This window comes from Chamaea fasciata, unplaced genomic scaffold (genome assembly GCF_029207755.1).
Source record: "Chamaea fasciata isolate MVZ Bird 193981 ecotype frontalis unplaced genomic scaffold, bChaFas1.0.hap1 SCAF_10, whole genome shotgun sequence".
In the NCBI taxonomy this organism is placed as follows: domain Eukaryota; kingdom Metazoa; phylum Chordata; class Aves; order Passeriformes; family Sylviidae; genus Chamaea; species Chamaea fasciata.
This window is the reverse complement of record NW_027094095.1, coordinates 3,168,130-3,186,239: the sequence shown is the minus strand read 5'-3', so window position 1 is coordinate 3,186,239 and position 18,110 is coordinate 3,168,130. Positions and strand designations below refer to the sequence as shown.

At 43.0% G+C, this 18,110-nt stretch overlaps 1 protein-coding gene across 9 annotated transcripts in view; it reads left to right on the top strand.

Moving 5' to 3' along the window:
• Positions 1-18,110, top strand: part of PRRC2C (proline rich coiled-coil 2C) — a 69,003-nt gene that overhangs the window by 42,321 nt on the left and 8,572 nt on the right. For 5 of the 9 annotated variants that reach the window (XM_066192069.1, XM_066192060.1, XM_066192062.1 and 2 more), the window contains exons 22-31: positions 228-479; positions 5,149-5,238; positions 6,950-7,051; positions 11,067-11,274; positions 12,131-12,334; positions 13,047-13,159; positions 13,692-13,828; positions 15,579-15,813; positions 16,204-16,311; positions 17,837-18,055. In XM_066192069.1, the coding sequence (XP_066048166.1) occupies positions 228-479; positions 5,149-5,238; positions 6,950-7,051; positions 11,067-11,274; positions 12,131-12,334; positions 13,047-13,159; positions 13,692-13,828; positions 15,579-15,813; positions 16,204-16,311; positions 17,837-18,055 (1,668 nt within the window). The remainder of the gene's footprint in view (positions 1-227; positions 480-5,148; positions 5,239-6,949; positions 7,052-11,066; positions 11,275-12,130; positions 12,335-13,046; positions 13,160-13,691; positions 13,829-15,578; positions 15,814-16,203; positions 16,312-17,836; positions 18,056-18,110) is intronic. The other 4 variants (XM_066192068.1, XM_066192067.1, XM_066192065.1 and 1 more) reach the window with 3 other exon arrangements.

Below are 18,110 nucleotides of genomic sequence, written 5' to 3'. Positions count from 1 at the left end.
TTCACATAAAAAATTCATTGCTTGAAAACAATACTTGAGATTCCTAACGTTCAGAACCAATGCATTTCATGTACCTATCACTTAGTCTCAAATTCTTTACCTGATAGAAAATGCTTCCCCTTGGAAAGCCTTGTTATGTTTAAACAATGACTTTTAGCATGTTAAAGTATTTTTGTCGGCTAGGACAGAGAGAGGAAGGCATGACTGACAAGTTCACACTAACTTAGCTTCCAGACTTGAGCCCGGTAGAAAACAAAGAGTATAAACCTGGTCCTATCGGGAAAGAGCGTTCTCTAAAGAACAGGAAGGTGAAGGATGCCCAGCAGGGAGAGCCGGAGGGACAGGAGAAGCCTTCTCCCACCTCTGTCAGAAGCCCAGAACCTGTCACTGCAAAGGAGACCAAAGCGGCGAGCGAACTGAGCACGGAGATAGGAACCATGATATCTGTGTCTGCTCCAGAGTTTGGGACAAACACGAAGGTAAGAAAAACATTGCCAGAATACTGAGCACTGTATGTAAAATGTGATTCCACTGAGGTGGTTGACACTTGGTTGCCTTGCTGGTGGTGTTTGGACAGCAGAGCCCACTGAGTAGCAGGTACTGCCTGAATTAAACAGTGCTGCAGAGATGTGCTGCGTTGTCACACCCCTGAGCACAGATCAGCTTGAAGTGTGCTGCATGGGAAAACTCAGTCCTGAGCACTGCTGTGGAGAGTGGCGCTGGAGCCTGGTGTAGACAGAGCCTGTAGACTCAAATCAGAGTGATGTAAGTGCAAGATGACTTCCAGCAGAGAAGTGGTGTGTGTGATTGCTGGTTGAGTGTATGGATGACCTCAAGCTGTGAATTAAGTGGTGTTCTGTGAAAAAAAAAAAATCTCTAAACTAGGAATGTGCTAAGACTTTAGATGAGGCTTGTTCTGTTTCCTTAAATGGTCATGTATATCCTCTTGGCTTGGATATTGTCTGCATATTCCTTGCAGAGCTTCACAATATTTAGGACTGATCGTAGTCCCCTGTTGTCTTTATAACTGCTCAGCAGTCAGATGGTGATCTGGTGTTGGGATTCATTGTTCTGCAGCTCAGTTCTTAGAAGTGGCTGAAAAACATCCCTGGAGGCATCTCCTTTCTGCCTGCATCTTGAGCTCTGGTTGGCATCTCTCAAATTGTAAAGAAGCCATGCAGTTTGAGTAGCTACTGCTTAATAGTTACACCTGCTTTGGTAAATGCTCTTCCTAGATTTGAAAAGCAGTTTTCCAACTGCAGGCTCAGGTTGATTGCCTGCTGTCTCAGCCATCCTGGTCTTAAGCAGCAATCTTCTGATGCCATTTAGGAAAACTGATCCTCTTCGAGTGTTACGTTAATAGTGAAGAATATGAAGTGTGGATCGCTCCCAGTTCATCTCTGTCACCCACATCTAGAAAAAAGAAACCCAAAACAAAGGACAGCTTAGGCAGCTTTTTGCCAGAAAAGATACTGTCTGAATAAAGCGTTGCTATAGAGCAAATGTTAGGGAGGATATTTGTGTCCAACATGGAAGCTGCAGGCTTAAGAAAATTCAATGCAGGGATTTCTCATCCTTCCTGACATTTTCCATCTTGTTTGTAGATGTGAGTGGTTTATGTTTGTACCAGAAATTGATAAAATGTCCTTGTATGAGAATTGGAAGTGTAGAGTAGTAAACACCAGCTTGCTCAGGTGTTTGGGGAGGCTGTTTGTGTCCTGTGCTTCCCAAGGTCCCACAAACTCCTGTGACCAGGGCTCAAAACAGAAGAGGTTTCTTCTAAGCCACAAACAGAATAGGAAACACCTTTGATTGCTGCAGGCTGACTCAATGTAGTCAAGTAGCTCTGCTAATACCAATAGATTTTCCTCTCTGCAATTGTATTTTTGAAGTGTGAGTTTTTCAGAAGGGAAGCCTGGACTTTTTGCCAGTCTGGCTTTAGTTTAACATGGGTTGTCAAGGTTCTTTGGACTACTACAGTACTAAAGCATGGAGATTCTGTCTTCTGGAAGGAATACCAGAGTGGAAAGAAGCTTTCCAGCTTGTTCTGCATGTGAAAATGCCCAATCATTTCCTTATTGAGTGGTTGCTAAAAGAAGCCTTTAACAATAGGCCTAAATACTCCTATCTTAACAGCACCAGGTTTGCTTTTAAATTCCTTTGTTAGGAATAGTTCCTGAGGTGTAATAGTAAGTTGCTTTTTCTAGGAAAGAAGTGGAAGTTAAACCAGCGACCTGAAAATTTATTGGATAAGATAACCTTCATCTAGGTTTTGCAGGAATAAACCTGCAATAAACGTCCCTTCTTTTTAAAGAGGCTTTTAGAAGGAGTTCAAATACTGCTCTAGCCTTGGAGTTCTTGCACTGATGTACATTGCGATTGCTTTTTTCTTGTCTTGGTACTCTTTCCATTGCTTGTTCATGAGACAAAAGGTGTTGACATCTATACCCCATTGTTTCAATGTCAAATGTTCACGTTTTGGCAAACCTAAATGGCTTTTCTTTCGATAGTCTTAAACATCCCTCTCAGAGATTACTGCTCAGCTTCCAGCAAAGCATGCTTGTGATGTGTTTGGTGATCTAAATGTCTCTAAAAGCCGGCTGTCCTCCTTCAGAAGCTTTGGGAGAGTACCCCATCCATTCCAAAACAAACATCTTGATAAGAGCATGTGCATTTAGTCATACAAGACTGCTTAGAAACTGTATAAATATAAATGAACTCCCTCAGTGAGATGTTTAAGTTTAGTGTGTAAGTATGATGCTCAGATGCCATTGCAGCTGTTTCTCCTGGATTTTGCAGTATTTTTGTAGTGAAGGCAATGTGGTGTTTAAGTTTCTGAAATGGATAAAACATCTTAGCCTTTGCCTTTCCCAGCCTTCCATTTGAACCTGTCAAATCCCAGGAATACCTGGTTGTGGATGCCAGTGTGGTAATTGGACAGGTAGCAACAGCTGTGTCTTACAGATCATGTCTAAAAGGACACAGGCTGGTTTTCAGAAGATTTTTAGTATCTTTCAAGATCTAATTTGGGTGATTTATGTAAGTCACCCAAATCAAACAGATCAAATAGCTAATTCATAAAGTACCCTGATCCTTTACAGCAGGGTCAGCTCTGAGGTCTGCCTTGTGCTCTGTTCATCAAATCACTTGAGGTTTTGTGATCTCTTCTTTTTGGAAGGGGGTAGTTACAAGAAGTCTGCTTGTTCTTTTTCTTCAGATATAAACAATTTGTAGAGAACTCCTAAAAAAGCATAAAGAGGAGCTTTTTGCTCTAGCAAAAAGTTTATAATGAAGTAATCAGTTGGTTTCTTCAGTCAAACAGTTGTACAGGAAAACCACTTTAGCTGAATTATAAAGCTTATGGCGATAAGCCACATCTTAACAGAATCCTGGACTTAATGTACCAGGAAATGAAGGATGGAAATTAATCCACAGTTCATGGAGTGGTGTTCATGTGGTTAAAGCATTGTCTTGTCTGCATGTTCAGCCCGTAAACCACCTTTGTGCTTCAGCATTGCACATGCGCTTGCAAGGGCACCAGATCTGATACAGTGGTGTGGGTTTAATTCTAGGGAAATTCTAGTGAAAAAGCTCTTTGTGCTGTGAGTTTGTGAAGTAAGAAAGTCAGCAGTAGTCTTGATCCATCTTCTTTCATAAAGGATTTTATTGCTTATGAAAAACACTGAAAAAATGGCATGCAGTCCTTGAAGGAAATTTAACCAAAACACTTCCTCTTTCTTATGCAGGAATGCATCCTCAAAAAATATGGAGCCGTTTAATTACTTCATTAGAAGGCCTTTGTGATTAAAGCAGCCTTGTGTGTTGCCTAGTTTTACCCAGATTAAGTTTGCCCGTTGGAATCCAGTGCAAATGTGCAAATTGCAGTTTGGTGGTTGGGCTTGTGGGATGCACCATATATCTTGTATTTCACCAGTTTAATAAGTAAATGAAGTAAATAAAAGGAGAAAAGAGTTCTCTGTTTTCTTCATAAATTATACAAATAAATCACTGTGCACATTGTCCTCTCTCACCCCATTATGGTTTAGCTTGTTCTGGTCTTTGACCAAAATGAGCTCATCCTTTTAAGGAGGATTCTTTGTCATTTGTCAATATCTCAGTGCTCTAATCGCCTTTTTTAGGGGCATTGCCACAGACCTGAGGAGTAAATTGAGTGTGCACTTTTTTTATAGCTTATCATCCTACTGGTTGGATGCAATTAAACAAGCATTACGTGGTTTGTGTCTTCAAAATCTTTGTGGGTTGGCAAGTCCAGGCACTCAGTAACAGTTCTGCTGCTGCTTTGTCCTTCAGTTCTTTTGTGGTGTTTGGTTCTGTAAAGATGATGGAGCCTTTCCTGGGCTTCAGGGATGTAAAACTTCAGACATGTAAAACTTCAGACATGTAAAACTTTGCTCAGACCATTTGTATCTGGAGCTGCAGTAGTCCCTGCCTACAGCCAGCACTGAAAGGACCTTGTTTGTTGAGCACATGGAGGGCCACTCAACTGTGACAAATAAGCTTCAAGGAAAGCCTGAGTAGACTAGAAACCTCAGTCATTACCCCGTGCGGAAATCAGAAGGCAACCTGCACCGTCCGGAGAATCTGAGTCTTGTGACTTTCAGAGATAAAACTTACAGTAAAGAAAATTGGTTTGCAAATTGCAACCATCCCTTTGTGTTCTTTTTAATCTGGAGGGCCTTTCTTGTCATAGTAAGAAATTTCTGTATTTATTTAAAGCTACAGAAAGCTTTCAGTTATTTTGCTTTTTAAGTAGACTGGAAGTGCCTGCAGGTGGCTGAAGCATCTTGGGTGACAAATGATAATCGGTTGCATCACCACAGCCCAGTTTTACAGTGCCCAGGCAATACATTGCTCTGTATGTTCCTGCCTTGCAGACTGTATTTTGACTTCTCTCCACATGTACATTGTGAGGTCATGAGGGAAACTAGTCTTCTAAGAATCCTCCTGACCTCAGTAGCAACTCTGCAATAAGGATTGCTAGACATGACTTGTAAGAAAAAACGGTGTGAAATTCTAATCTTCTGTTGCTTGGTGATCTCCTCCTGTAGAAAGGCTGACATCTGTCCAAGAAACTGAAATCCAATTTAGGTAAGGGAGATATTTTAATGGAATTGTTTTTCTTCACAGGAGTCTGTAACAGACTACACTACACCTTCTTCTCATCCTAACACAGTGGCTACTAGCAGTACAAAAATGGAGGAGACTTTGGTGACGAACGTAAGTCCATTGCAGTGATCGTCTTGACTTTGAAGACAAGAAAATATTTTCATGCTTCTTTCAAAGCACCAAATAGTGCCTTCAGTGAGCGAGTCCACAGGGTTCCTTTCATGTGAACCAGCTGGGCTTTTTCCAGTAATCTTACTTGAAGGACGTTTGGTTTGATTAGTACCTGCTCTGGAGTTCTTTCAGGTATTTTCTTGTCTTTCGAACAGTCACAGTGAGCTAAAGAGCACAGAAAGCGGAGATGCTTATAGGGACAATTGTAAAAAAAGCAAAGATAGGCATAATGAGGGAGTGTGTTCTCGGCAGCAGTTGGGACTTGAGCCTGGTACCAGTTGCAAAGCTCTGTAGGCTGAATTTGAAGAGAGGCTCTTACGAACAAAGGAGTTTTGAACTGTAGCCTGAAATCACAGCAACTGCATGCAGAGGGAGCAGCTGAATGGTTGTGAGGGCAGACAACAGGCTTCCAGGTGTTCAGCTGCTGTGGAGATGAGATGTTTGCAGCCCTCAAAGCCAGTGCAGTGATCCTGACTTGTGAGTGCGGCATAGTGATCGAGAGAACCAGCTGAGTTGTGACTTGTAGCAAAATCAAGTTTGTCTTGAGCATGCTGGGGCATCAGGGAGCTTGGATCTTGTGATTCTTGTTGTTGGAGTAACAAAATAAGCTCAGGGTTGAGTCACTTGTTGATGGGGGAAGGAAGAATCATGCAGTAGGATCTCAGTTTTTTATGAAGGTGTCTTGTGAATTCCATCTAAAAATGCTTTGCAGCTTACTGCAGCACCGTTTTGAAGCAGTACTGGTTGAACTTCTTATCTTCTGCTGGCTTTTCTGGTAGTGTTGTGGTTTTTGACTTGGATGGTTAGTGTGGAGGACTGAATTCTTTGGTGTTAATGATGTTCAATCCTTGTGGATGTTAGAGTTGAATTTCTAACACAGGAGTTAGGGGTTCCTGGCCACAAAGGATCTGTGCCATCCCCCACTTCAAAGCTTCAGGATCTGTCTTCTGGATTAGCCTTGTCTCATCCAGTGAAAGTCCGTTAGCTATGCTATGAATGGAGAAAGGAATAGCTAGGAGAAACAGACTGGACACTGCAGTATTTTTGATTCATTTCCTTTAAAACTTCTAGAAAATCCACTGGAGTTTTCATAGGCAGAGGTAGCAGTAGCATTATGTCAGGTTTATTTCCCCAAGTATCACATCTTTCATCTTTTGAAAGAGAAAATAACTGGATTCAATTATTGGATGGCAAATCTGTTGTAGTTTGTTTCATGGTCCTGTGATGTTGCAGGTCTACAAAAGCTTCCTCTTTTCAGAAACTGCATCTCAGAACTCAAGGTCACGAAGCCCCGTGTACTGTATTGGTACAGAAAGGGACAAACCTGGCTTGGGAAGAATTTTTGCCTATCACTAAACTGAAATGGTACTTGAAATTAAATCCCCAAACAGACAATTGATGTTTGTTTATGCAGAGGACATGGACACCTTTAAACCTTAATCTTCAGCCTCTTAGAGAGATGAGAAGCATCTTGGCTCCTGCTGAGTGGCCTTTCCTTGCCTACCAAATTCTCGCCTTATTTTATCAGTCTCCCTGCCAAATGCTCAAGCCTTGAAGAAATTGTAGTTCACTTGATAAAGCTTGAGCTTTGCTTTCTGGGGCTTTTCTAGTAGACGTAGTTAGAATGTGATGTGTGTTGCCTGCCTTTCAGGTGCCCCTGCCCCACACCCTTCCCCTCCCTAGGAGGGAGACTTTACAACAGAGCTCCAGCCTAACTCCAGTTTCTCCCGCTACCGTCGACCTCACCCTCAAGGTATGTACCACATCCCTCTAAGGGTCGTTTTCTTGCATGCAGGGGAAAAAAGTTATTGGAGAACTTGCTGGTGAACCTTTTTTTAGAGCCTTCCTTTGTTTCCTCTGCTGAACTGCTTTTGCATATAAATGGATGGCTGAAACACGAGACTCTATCAAAGGATGCATTTAAACCATAAGTTTCTAACCCCGTTTTGCATTAACACTTGGCATCTCAACCAATCTTGGCTCCCACTGCCCTGAAAAACAAGGATCCTAGAGTTTTAGCAGTTGGACCACAGTGCTCGTGGCAAACCATCAGAATCTGACTGAGGTGTTTTGAGTGTTGAGCTTAAAATAAGTTGCCTGGTTTGGTGTAAAGGCTTGAAAGATTTGCTTGATAAGCCAAGCTTGATTTCTTCTTAGTCCTAGGACTTTGGTGCAGTGATAATGCGGTTTTGAGTTGGATGGCTGAAGTTCCAAATAGTGACACATAGGTGGTATGTTGGTGTCTCTGAAAGGCAGTTAGATCAGCGAGTCAGAACGTGTTTCGTTGTGTTGTAAATGTTCTGTTGTTTCCTGCTTTCCAGTGCAGAGCAAGTGTGGAGAATATTCTGAGTGCTGTTCTCCCATTTTGTTGGATTTTGGATTGTGTGCATTGTATAACTCACTAACACAGAGTTGGGCTCTAGCTTTGCTGCTGTATTTTTAGAAGTTGTTGGGTTTTTTCTTCTTTTGGTGTCCTAGATCTGCTTTGTGGTTGTGACTGCAGGTGACTGAGCCAGTAGAAGGGTTGTTGCTGCTTCTGGTATTCAGGAATAATGGTGTTTGACCTTAGTTTGTCTAAGTTTTTAAAAGAAGAAATGAAACTTGAGAGTGGATGCAGAACTAATGCTTTGGAGGAACTTGCTTGTCAATCCCAGTGAGACTTGTCTCACTGGCATGGTTTGACAGCTGCTTGCTTATGTTCTCTGCAGATGAGAAATATTCGTGTTCTCTTGTTGAATCTCTCCTCTTCTTCTGTTAACACTTTATTTCCGAAAAATGTATAACATCTCTTTCAAACTGTAGACCTGCAGAAACGGGGAGAGCACTGTGGAGGGACAAGTAGTTTCAAACCCCCTAGTTTTCTGCTGCATTCTTGTGTAATGAATTATCCTAATGTGACTTTCTGGCGTCTGGAAGTGTTGTTCTGAAATAGGCTCTGACTGTTTGGCAGCTGGAGATGGAATCCCGTGTCGTACAGGTAGGGGCTGTTACCTTGAAGTGTGGGACACTGCCTGGTCACAGAGCAGATTGTGGTGTCTGTGTCATTCATCCTGCATTTCTTTTCCTGCTCTTGTGTCAGTGATTTCTCAGGGGATAATAGATTTAGGATGTATGGTAACAAAATAGGTCAAAGGTCATATTTTGAGGCTACCTTGAAGAACCCTGTGACCAAAATCTGGATGGAAAGCTATTTGGAAGCAGCTTTGGCCCTGATTTCTTTATCCCAACCACTGGAGCTCTACCTCCTTTTCACAAATGCAGGAGGCAGCAGGCTTGTTCTGAAGCACACACTGAGACTGTCACAGCAGGCCTTCTGGTCCAGGCACAGCTCTGCTCTTTGTCATCCTCTTCAGTAGAACCCTTGCATCTTTCAAAAGATACTTTTGGGGCAGGAGAGAGGAAAGCCTTTCCTTCATTTTCTTAAAAGAACAAAGCGTCCAGGTTCTGCCTGCATAAAGGATCAATCCTTGCACCTCCTCTTCCCTCCATCCCCTGACACAGAAAGCTGTCTTTGAGGAGACTTGTAGGGACTTGGCCGTAATTGCTCCCACAGCTTGGCATCGTTCTCTGGTGCAGGTAGAAGGTGCTTGTATGGGAGGCCTTGTTGAGATCTTGCTTCCTTGGAGTTACTTTTCTAAAGACACCTTTACTCAGTCATCTTCTTAAGGACTTGCCCTCATAGGGCTGTTGTAGGTCAGGAGCTGAGCAGAAGAAAGTCCAAAGCGATCTCAGCTGAGCTGCTTGGCCCTCTTCATGTGCAAGGTTTCATCTAAAATTCCTGCTGAGGCATCTGGTCCAGAATCTGACACATTTGGACTTTTTTTTTTTCTAACTATTGAGACTTTGGTGTATTTAAGGAAAGGCACACTGGGGTTTGTCTCCAGTGGAGGTTTTGGGTAGTGTGGGCAGGACTGTTACTGCAGAGTGAAGGCCCCAATGGATCAATGAGGAAGAGGAGCCTCAAGCAGCCATGATTTCCTCCTTGTTGTCCTCCTTTTCCCCAACTGAGCAGTGAAACTTCAGCACTGTCCCCAGTCTCACTTAATTTAGAGCCTGTTACTTCTCCATATCTGGTCTGTAGATGGTGCTGCACAGGCATCCCTAGACTATCACTCTCTCTTGCATCTTTTTTTCTAGCTTATGGAAGTTAGAGGTTGCTAAGAAGCTTTCCAAAAGCAAAGCTGTTTTCCAAAAGAAAACTTCAGGACTCTGTTACGGGCCTTAGATGTGACAAGATGCAGTGTGTAGCTTTTGCTTTCAGTAGTTTCTCCAGGACATCATGAAACCTGGTGAACATAGAACCTTCTACACCTTCTCTAGTCTGACAGTCACAGGTGCTTACTCATTTTCTCTCAATGCCAGTGCAATACACATAAACAAAATCATTTCCACACATTAGTGATGAATCAAGTTTGCCTTGTCTTTAAGAATCAGAACCAGTTTGGAGGAAAATGTTGTGGAGGGGCAACAGAGAATCATTACTGGGGAAGATGATCTCAAAAATGAAAATAAAGTGACTTGCCCCTAGAGGACTTCATGTGTAACTAAGTTTCCCTCCTCCTCCTTTATTCTCTTTGCAAATCCAGAACCCCATTTTCCACATGGGTGTGTATTGATCACCTGTGACCCACTTCTATTTATATTCCTCTGCTTTTGTATCACTTCTGAAGCACCTAGACAAATAACCCAAGCCATGTTTGGTCTGTCCAGACTCTGCCTAACTCATGTAAAGCAGGGCAGGTTGACAGGTGTGGCTTTGAGAGGCTGCAGCTCCCAGCCTAGGGGGGTCTCTTAAGCAGGCAGTGAGGGCAGATGTGTGCTGAGTGTTTATTTGCCCCTTAATATTCACCACTAAAGACAGTACCTGGCCTCGAGAAACCTGCAGTGAGCAATTTCAGCTCTGCTAGCAAAATTGTGTTTCCCCTGGAGACAGATGAAGGTTGTGCAGAAGTCCATGGACCCTGCTTGAGCTTTTAAATTAGTGAGTGTAGTCTAAACATTAATATTTCCTGTTCATTGGACCCTCAGAAGTGTCTCGATTTAGATTTCGCATTGCGTGTCTAATGTAGCAAGAATTAGATTTTATTGGCTGCAGTAAAACAATGGTTGTTTCCACTTCTGGTGGAAGGTAACTGTGTCTGTAATTAAAGTTTCATCTCCCTTGCTGTGCAAGACATCAGCTCATAATTATAGAAATAGAGGAGCATGAAGTATTTTTAGCTTTAACATAAAGCAGCGCGCACAAGCTGTGTCAGCTCGTGGTTGCTTCTTGAGCAGCAGTTGCTTTGGGAATCTAAATTTGACTGCTGTCATGTTCACTGAACTGTGCAGTAGGTATCTTTGGTGGTCTCTCAAAGTGGGTGATGGACCAAGAAAGCAAGGGGCTGCTTCATTTAAACATCCCGAGTAACTCGGAAGTAAAGGACTTGATGGAAGTATTTAGAGGGGGGGTTTCCCTTTCTTTTGCTCACTGTGTCTTTGCTCTTCATGTCGAACAAAACCAAGCCAAATTAGTGTGAGTGAATTCTCTTTTGAGCATTGAATGTTAAGACGATGAACTGTGCCATGTGCAGTTGGAACAGATGAGCAGCTCCAACTTGAGGCTGTTTGCTTTTTGCATGAACAGAGTTGCACGATTACAGCGACTTCCAAAAGAGGCTCGCATGAAGCCCGAATTGCCTTTTGACTAAAAAGAACTGTTAAAAGAGGAAGGATGATTGCTTGAAACTTCCTAATAGATGAGGAAATTCTTTTTTTCTTTTAAATAGATGGAGTCTGCACGCAAAGCATGGGAGAATTCCCCAAACATGGGGGAGAAGAGTTCACCAGTAACCTCAGCAGCATCTCCCATTGCTGGTGGCAGCAGCAGCAGCAGCAGCAACGCTGGGCCAAGCAGTGGCACTTACAGCTCTTTCTCAAGTGCATCGATGCCTCCTATTCCTGTGGCCTCTGTTACCCCCACAACGTCCCTCTCAGGTACCACATGTCAAAGCTGTAGTGTCCCGTTGTGGTGTTCCCTACTTTTGTGTTTTTTGAGGGACTGGATTCCCTTTGGGGTTGTTTAATGCAGAGATAACAAAAGGTTTGTGCTAAAGATGGAGTGTCAGATCTGAACAGCAACTTCCCAAATAACCTGTTAACTGACTTGACCTGTTTCACTTCAGTCAGCTGAAAATAATACTGAGATGTCTCTCTGCCTAAGCTGCTTATATGGCCTTGAAAGAGGAGGTGAACTTCTCGTCTACCTTACTGATTTCATTTTGTTCAGCCAGCTGGAGGCAAGCACGTAGATTTTGTGGCAGAGGATAATTCTGATGTCCAGCTCATTGCAGTCTTAGTTCCATTTGTGCTCTTGCTTTTTAAGTTAAAGCTTCACAAGCTCATACCGAAAGCTATTTGCAAAAGGCAGAGCGAACATCCAGCTGCCCTTCAAAACCAAATGCTGGTTGCCACCTTGGTTCTCGGCAGAAAACAAAAGATGCTGTATCTGGTTAAGTCTTCATGCCTTGGGATATTAAAATACATTTTTATGAGAGGCACAGTCACTGTGGGTGGCAGTGTTTTGTTGTATAACTGACCAGGCTGCCTCCTTCACTACCTGTGTGTGCTCCTGTGCCTGAGGAGGGAGATGTGTCAGGGTTGCAGCACTTCCCACAGTGAACTCAACAGAATTGGCTCCGTGGTTTTCTTGTGGTGGAAACAGCTGCATTAGGTTTTAGTGTTCTTTACCAGTTGTGGCTGTGCTTACAGAGCTGTCCCAAAACTTTGACCTCTGAATGATGAGGCTTTGAAATGTCTTTGATGGATGCATCCCTTGCTTCTCTCCTCCTAGGAGCTGGAACATACACAACCTCCTCACTGAGTACGAAGACTGCGAGCACCTCAGACCCTCCTAATATCTGCAAAGTGAAACCCCAGCAGCTGCAGACAAGCAGCCTGGCTTCTGCCAGCCACTTCTCCCAGCTGAGCTGCATGCCATCCCTCATTGCCCAGCAGCAGCAAAGTCCCCAGGTCTATGTGTCTCAGTCTGCAGCAGGTAATGGTGTTTGTGGCTGAGAAGCCACACATCTGCTATTTAAAAAAAAAAAAAAAAATTTTGAAGCTGGAGAGTTGAATTTGGTTCTGTTTTTCTCTCTGAAGTAAAGACAGAATGGTAGAGTGTTCTGTACTCAGAGTCACTAAATGTCTTACTCTAAATCTGCAGTGCTTTATGAGGAAGTACATAGGTAGTGCTTTGTTAGTTTGTTGAAGAAATTAAGTTTGATTCTCTTAATGTACCATTTTTCTGTTTTAGAATTGTAAATTGCTATTTAAGACCAGGAGTGATTTAGTTTTAATTTCTTTCTTAAAATGCTGCAGTAGTTGAGAGTTGTGAGTTTTTTTTCTTAAAGGAAAATCCTACATCTGGTTAACAACCTAGTTAAATTACATGACAGTATAACAAGTTCTTACCCTTCCTTCACCCAAACGCCTTTTTTGGCCAGAATCTGTCAGTCATCCCTCCAAAATTGTGTGGGATTAATGATACCTGTGCAAGACTGATAGATTCTGGGGTGAATTGGAAAAGATACCAAAGCTGTTGAGGCACCTAGCTCTCCAGTGCTGCTCCTCCTCCCAGGCTGTCTGGTAGCTGTTACAGTGGGCAGGACTGACAGTAGCTGCATTTCTAACTCTTGATGAAAACCTTTCTGGCTGGGAGGTGTTGGGAACCAGGTACTAATTGTATTGCTCTTCCTGAGGTACTGCAGCTCAAATCCCAGCATTTTATATGGATACAAGTCATCTGTTCAATACCCAGCATGCCCGTTTGGCACCGCCTTCCCTGGCCCAACAGCAAGGCTTTCAGCCGGGCCTTTCTCAGGTATTGGGGGATTCCTAATTCTCTGGTTTTTCCCTCCCTATCCATTTTGCCTTTAAAGTTCTGCTACTGATCTGATGGGGGCTGGGGAGAGTGAGACTAAAGACTGTAAAAAATGAGGTCCTGCCTGCCCTTGCTGTCCGTTCTGGTGCATGCAGGCAGCGTTTGATTGTCTGCCGTGAAAGTTGAGAGAGGAAGCTTCCACTCACCAGTATGGGAAAGTTTGTATTCCTGGGAGGTGTTTCCCTGGCCATATGAGTGCAGGCCTACTCAACTCCTGTTGTACAAAATTGCATGCAGTCTCAGGCAGTTGTTTTATGTGCAGATCTGAATATTTCAGTTTCTGCTCATTGGTTGTGAGGAAAAGTATAAAATTCAACTAAAAAGTAATTTTCATGGAGGCAGCAATGCCAGCTCTGCATGCAGCCTTGATATTTGACATTCTTATTTTACTTTTTATAATGCAACACAGATCTTGGCTCATGTTCAGCTGTTGCTTGTCTAACTTAATTTTAATGTTTTCTCTTTTATGCAGCCTGCTTCAGTTCAGCAGATCCCCATCCCCATTTATGCACCTCTGCAAGGACAGCATCAAGCTCAGCTGAGTTTAGGAGCAGCGCCAGCTGTTTCACAAGCCCAAGAGTTGTTCAATTCCTCCTTACAACCTTACAGGTAGGTATCATACGCAAATATCTTTGGGGTTTTAGTGCCAGAATTCCTGAATGGGGTTCCCTGCAGACTTGTGTTCTGTGCTCCATAGCTGCCTCATCTTCCTGTCTTCCCCAAAATCTCTTCTGTCTGAGAAGTCTGTGTGCAGATTGTGAAATCATGGGTTAAAGAACGATAGATGATAATTGTATCTTTAGGAACCCAGGCTAAAGAGCTGAAAGCATCAGTCTGTCGTACTAAGAGAACAGAAAAAAATTTTTTTTTTCCTAATCAAACCAGCACTGGAGTCTTGAAACACTTTGAAATTCCAGTTTGAACCCGTAGGTGGTAAAGCCTTTCAAAGTTTCCTTGCACTTCCTATCTAAACTGCTTCACAGCTGTATAATTCCGACAAATATTGTTAGTTCCACTTTGAGAAAGCTGCTTTGGAAGTTTAATTAGAGGGTTTGGCATGGGCTGTAGTTAAACCTGCTTGTTGCAATGTAGAAGGCTGAGGCCACAGAAGCTTTAATTAACCACATTTGTATCCTGACTTTGGTGCTTGGCTGACTTTGTGGGACCAAGTATTGCTTGTCCTGCTACAGCTGACAAAAGCTGTTGCAAACAGTTGGCTAATTGCAGAAACACAATCAGGCTGGCATGTGGTCCAGATTAAATAAATCTGATCACACACAAACATGGCATTAATGTAGTTCTAACAGTGTGAGTGCTTCTCCCACATAGAAACTCTGCAGAGGAAGATGAGCTTGGAGATGGTCGCTGGTTTAGAACATGACAACTGAAAGTTAAAAGTGAGCTAAAAAAAAACCTTATGAAAAAAATCTTTGGCTCCATTGAAGCCAGTCCTCTGCATCCAATCTGGAAGAGTTTTTCCAGTGCTCAGAGGATGGCTGTAAGAGTGTTCTACGTTGAAGGAAGGGTGCAGAGCAAAGCTCACCCAGGTGTGGCACAAGCAAACCCCACCACACCGGCAGATTAGCAGGACCAGTGCTGTGTGCTCAGACATAGCCAGCACCACGTAAAGTAAAAGGTGTTTTCACATCAAAAACACACTCCTCTGAGCTCAAAAGCTTTCAGAGGAGCACTTATTTAAAAACTTTTGATTCTTCAGTCTGAAGGTGGCTACTCACCAAGTTTCTAATGGGAATGTTCAGATAAGTACTTCTGATGGACTAAACCTGTCTGTGGTGCTTTGATCTACTGGCTTCAGTCTTCTTTAAACAAACTGCAACTTCCTCGTGCTGCTGACAAAGGAATTGAGTATCTGGTTAAAATTAAAGGCTGTGAGATCTTTTGAAAAACATTCAGTTGGAAGCTACCACGGGCAGCATCCAGTAATTTAAGCTGTATTAGGAGTTGGACTGTGGAGTCAAGAGAACAAAGCGGTTCACTTCATGACTAAGTGGGGCTACTCACATGTGCTTTCCCATTCTACCTTGTAGCACAGGAACTAAGATCTGGCAGCTTTTCTATGTTACAGTTAAGTTATCCAAGAATTATTGCAGCATGAACATCTAAGTAGCTAATTGTGATCTGTTTTAGTAAGAAGCCTCATCTTTTTTTCCTGTGGCCTTTAGTAGCAGCTGTTATTTTGTTGTGTGCAGAGTAAGTTGAAATCTACCTTCCTCTCTTTCAATAGAGCTAGGCATCCTAATCCTGATTAAGGAATATAAGCTGTGCTCTTCTTTATTTCTGGCAGTTTGTTGTTGAGTTCTGTCAGAATTTTTATGAAAGACACTTGAATCTCTTGCAGATCCCAGCAAGCTTTTATGCAGAGTGGTTTGTCTCAGCCATCACCAGTGGTTCTGTCTGGCACAGCCTTACACAACTTCCCAGCAGTGCAGCACCAGGAGCTGGCTAAGGCGCAGTCCAGTCTGGCATTCCAGCAGACTTCCAATACTCAGCCTATTCCTATCCTGTATGAGCACCAGCTTGGGCAGGCTTCAGGACTGGGAGGCTCTCAGCTGATTGATACCCACATCCTGCAGGTAGGAAATGCTCCACATGCAGACCTTCTGCAGTGGGCTGATACAGGAAATCAGCTCTTGCTCAGCTTGGGTGGCAGGGAACTTAGGACAATGAGAGGAGAATGTTCTTTTAATTCATTAAATGTACATTAGCATAATCTCTGAATTGAGGCTTGTTCCCCAAATTACAGGGTTCCTTGTGCTTCTGTCATTAATTAGAGCTTCAGGTTTAATTTCTCTAAATGGTGATAAAGGGCTGCTCCACCACCTGCAAAATGAGAGCTTTATCACAAAGTGAAACCTTCACATTTGTCAGCTTCCCATGCTGGGGTTTCCCTTGCTCTGATTGCTGGACCACAGAACTGCTCTCCTAAATGCTTCTAATGGGATGATGTCTCTTGCTCTTCCTAGGCCAGAGCTACACTCACTCAGGCTTCAAATCTCTACTCTGGGCAAGTTCAGCAGCCTGGCCAGAGCAATTTCTACAACACTGCACAGTCTCCCAGTGCTCTCCAGCAGGTAAACTATGGCATGGTAAATTTCCTACATTGTATTCTTCCTAAAAGCATGTCGTGGTTGGTGCTGTCTGTGGGGTGGGAATAGAGGGGAAGGCTTTAATTCTTCCAAAATAGAAATTGAATGTTAATAGTGAAGGAGGGCTACAGCAGCAGCGCTGCACAAACTGAATGGCTCAGAAGCTGGATGGCCTGCAGTTCATGTTGATCATTTGGCATCCTTCTCTTGAACAGTTCATTTTTCAGTGATGGGCAGGTATTTAATTGGCACAGTGCTCTCGCTAATTGATTGAGGCACATGGTGCCTTTATGGAAGCAGGTATCAGGAGTGGTGGAGAGAGAGAGGGGCAAACTCCAGGTGTTTATTGCAACCTGGTTGTTAATACCAGTTCTCACTGAGCTGGGACCCAGGAGTACTCATAGAAAATAACTGAGAAGTCAGCAGATAGGTGATCGTGCAGGACAGCCAGGTCAGTAAAATAACTCCACTGATTTGAAGGTTTTTGCATTCTTTTGTGAAAGAACTGCTAAATTGCTCTGTGCAAGCATTCTGTCACATTTACAGGATACTGTCCAGTGGTTTCCATCTTCTGGTTTGGGTGGTTTTTTCATTGAAATGGCTTCAAAAAAAAAAAAAAAAAAAAAAAAAAGCTTGTGATGGATTGATTTATTCTAATAGCCTACCTCATATGCAGGAAAAGTTGCCAAGACAGAAAACTAGGAGAGTTGTAAAAGAATGGATGTTGTCTGTTGACATCTAGCACAGTTTGAAAGATCTTTTAGAAGAATTGGTACTTTCAATGTGTTCAATTCTGGCTGTCTCTCTGATTTTAATCTGTTACCCTTCAGAGCAGAATCCTAGTAAGCCTTTCACATTTGGGAGTCTTGGATCATTCTCATCACACTCAGAATATAATTTTGCAGGTAGTGGATTGTCAGACCAAGACATGCAGTGACTCTGCCAGTCAGGTCACTGCTGTGGTATTTCCATGTTTATGACTACCACTCTGCTGTTTTCAGCCCACAGCACTCATGGTAAATGCAACCAAGGGACAGCCTGTGTATTTTTGGCATTGTTTTTAAGCTCAAGCTGCTGGCTGTTGGAACTCCTGGGAAGTAAAATTTTAATTTTCATCCCAGTGTCCTTTGATGGCTAGAATTACTTGAAGTACACAACAAATAAGCCAGTCCTGTCCTGTACCCCCCACCCCCAAACTGGTTGTTTTGTTCTGCTTTTGTTTTCTGAGTTGAATTAAATTTCCCTGTCACACAGTGAAATCACGTTGAATGATGTTGGAGGCAGGAGATCTCATGCACCTTTGTTTCTGAAAAGCAAAACCTCAAATGGCATTAGAACTGATTATAAAGGCAGACTGAGCAATAAATTCACTTTTGTGTTTGCAGTTCTCTGGTTAAATAAATGAAGTCATTAAGCCATTTGCCTGGGATAAAGCCGAAATAGAGCTAGTAATGAAAGTGACATAATGGCCTTTGTGTCTGTTACTGGTGATGCTGTGCTCTCTCTCCAGGTGACAGTACCTCTGCCAGGATCACAGATTTCTCTGCCCAACTTTGGATCCACAGCCCAGCCACTGATTGCCCTGCCCCAGTCCTTACAGCCACCACTACAGCACACCCCACCACAAGCTCAGGCTCAAAACCTGAGCAGACCTGCCCAAGTGACCCAGCCTTTCAGGGGATTGATCCCAGCAGGAACTCAGCACAGCATGATTGCTGCAACTGGAAAGGTAACAACATTTCACAGCTCCAGGACAGAAAGGAATGTGAAGCACAGCTGGTTTA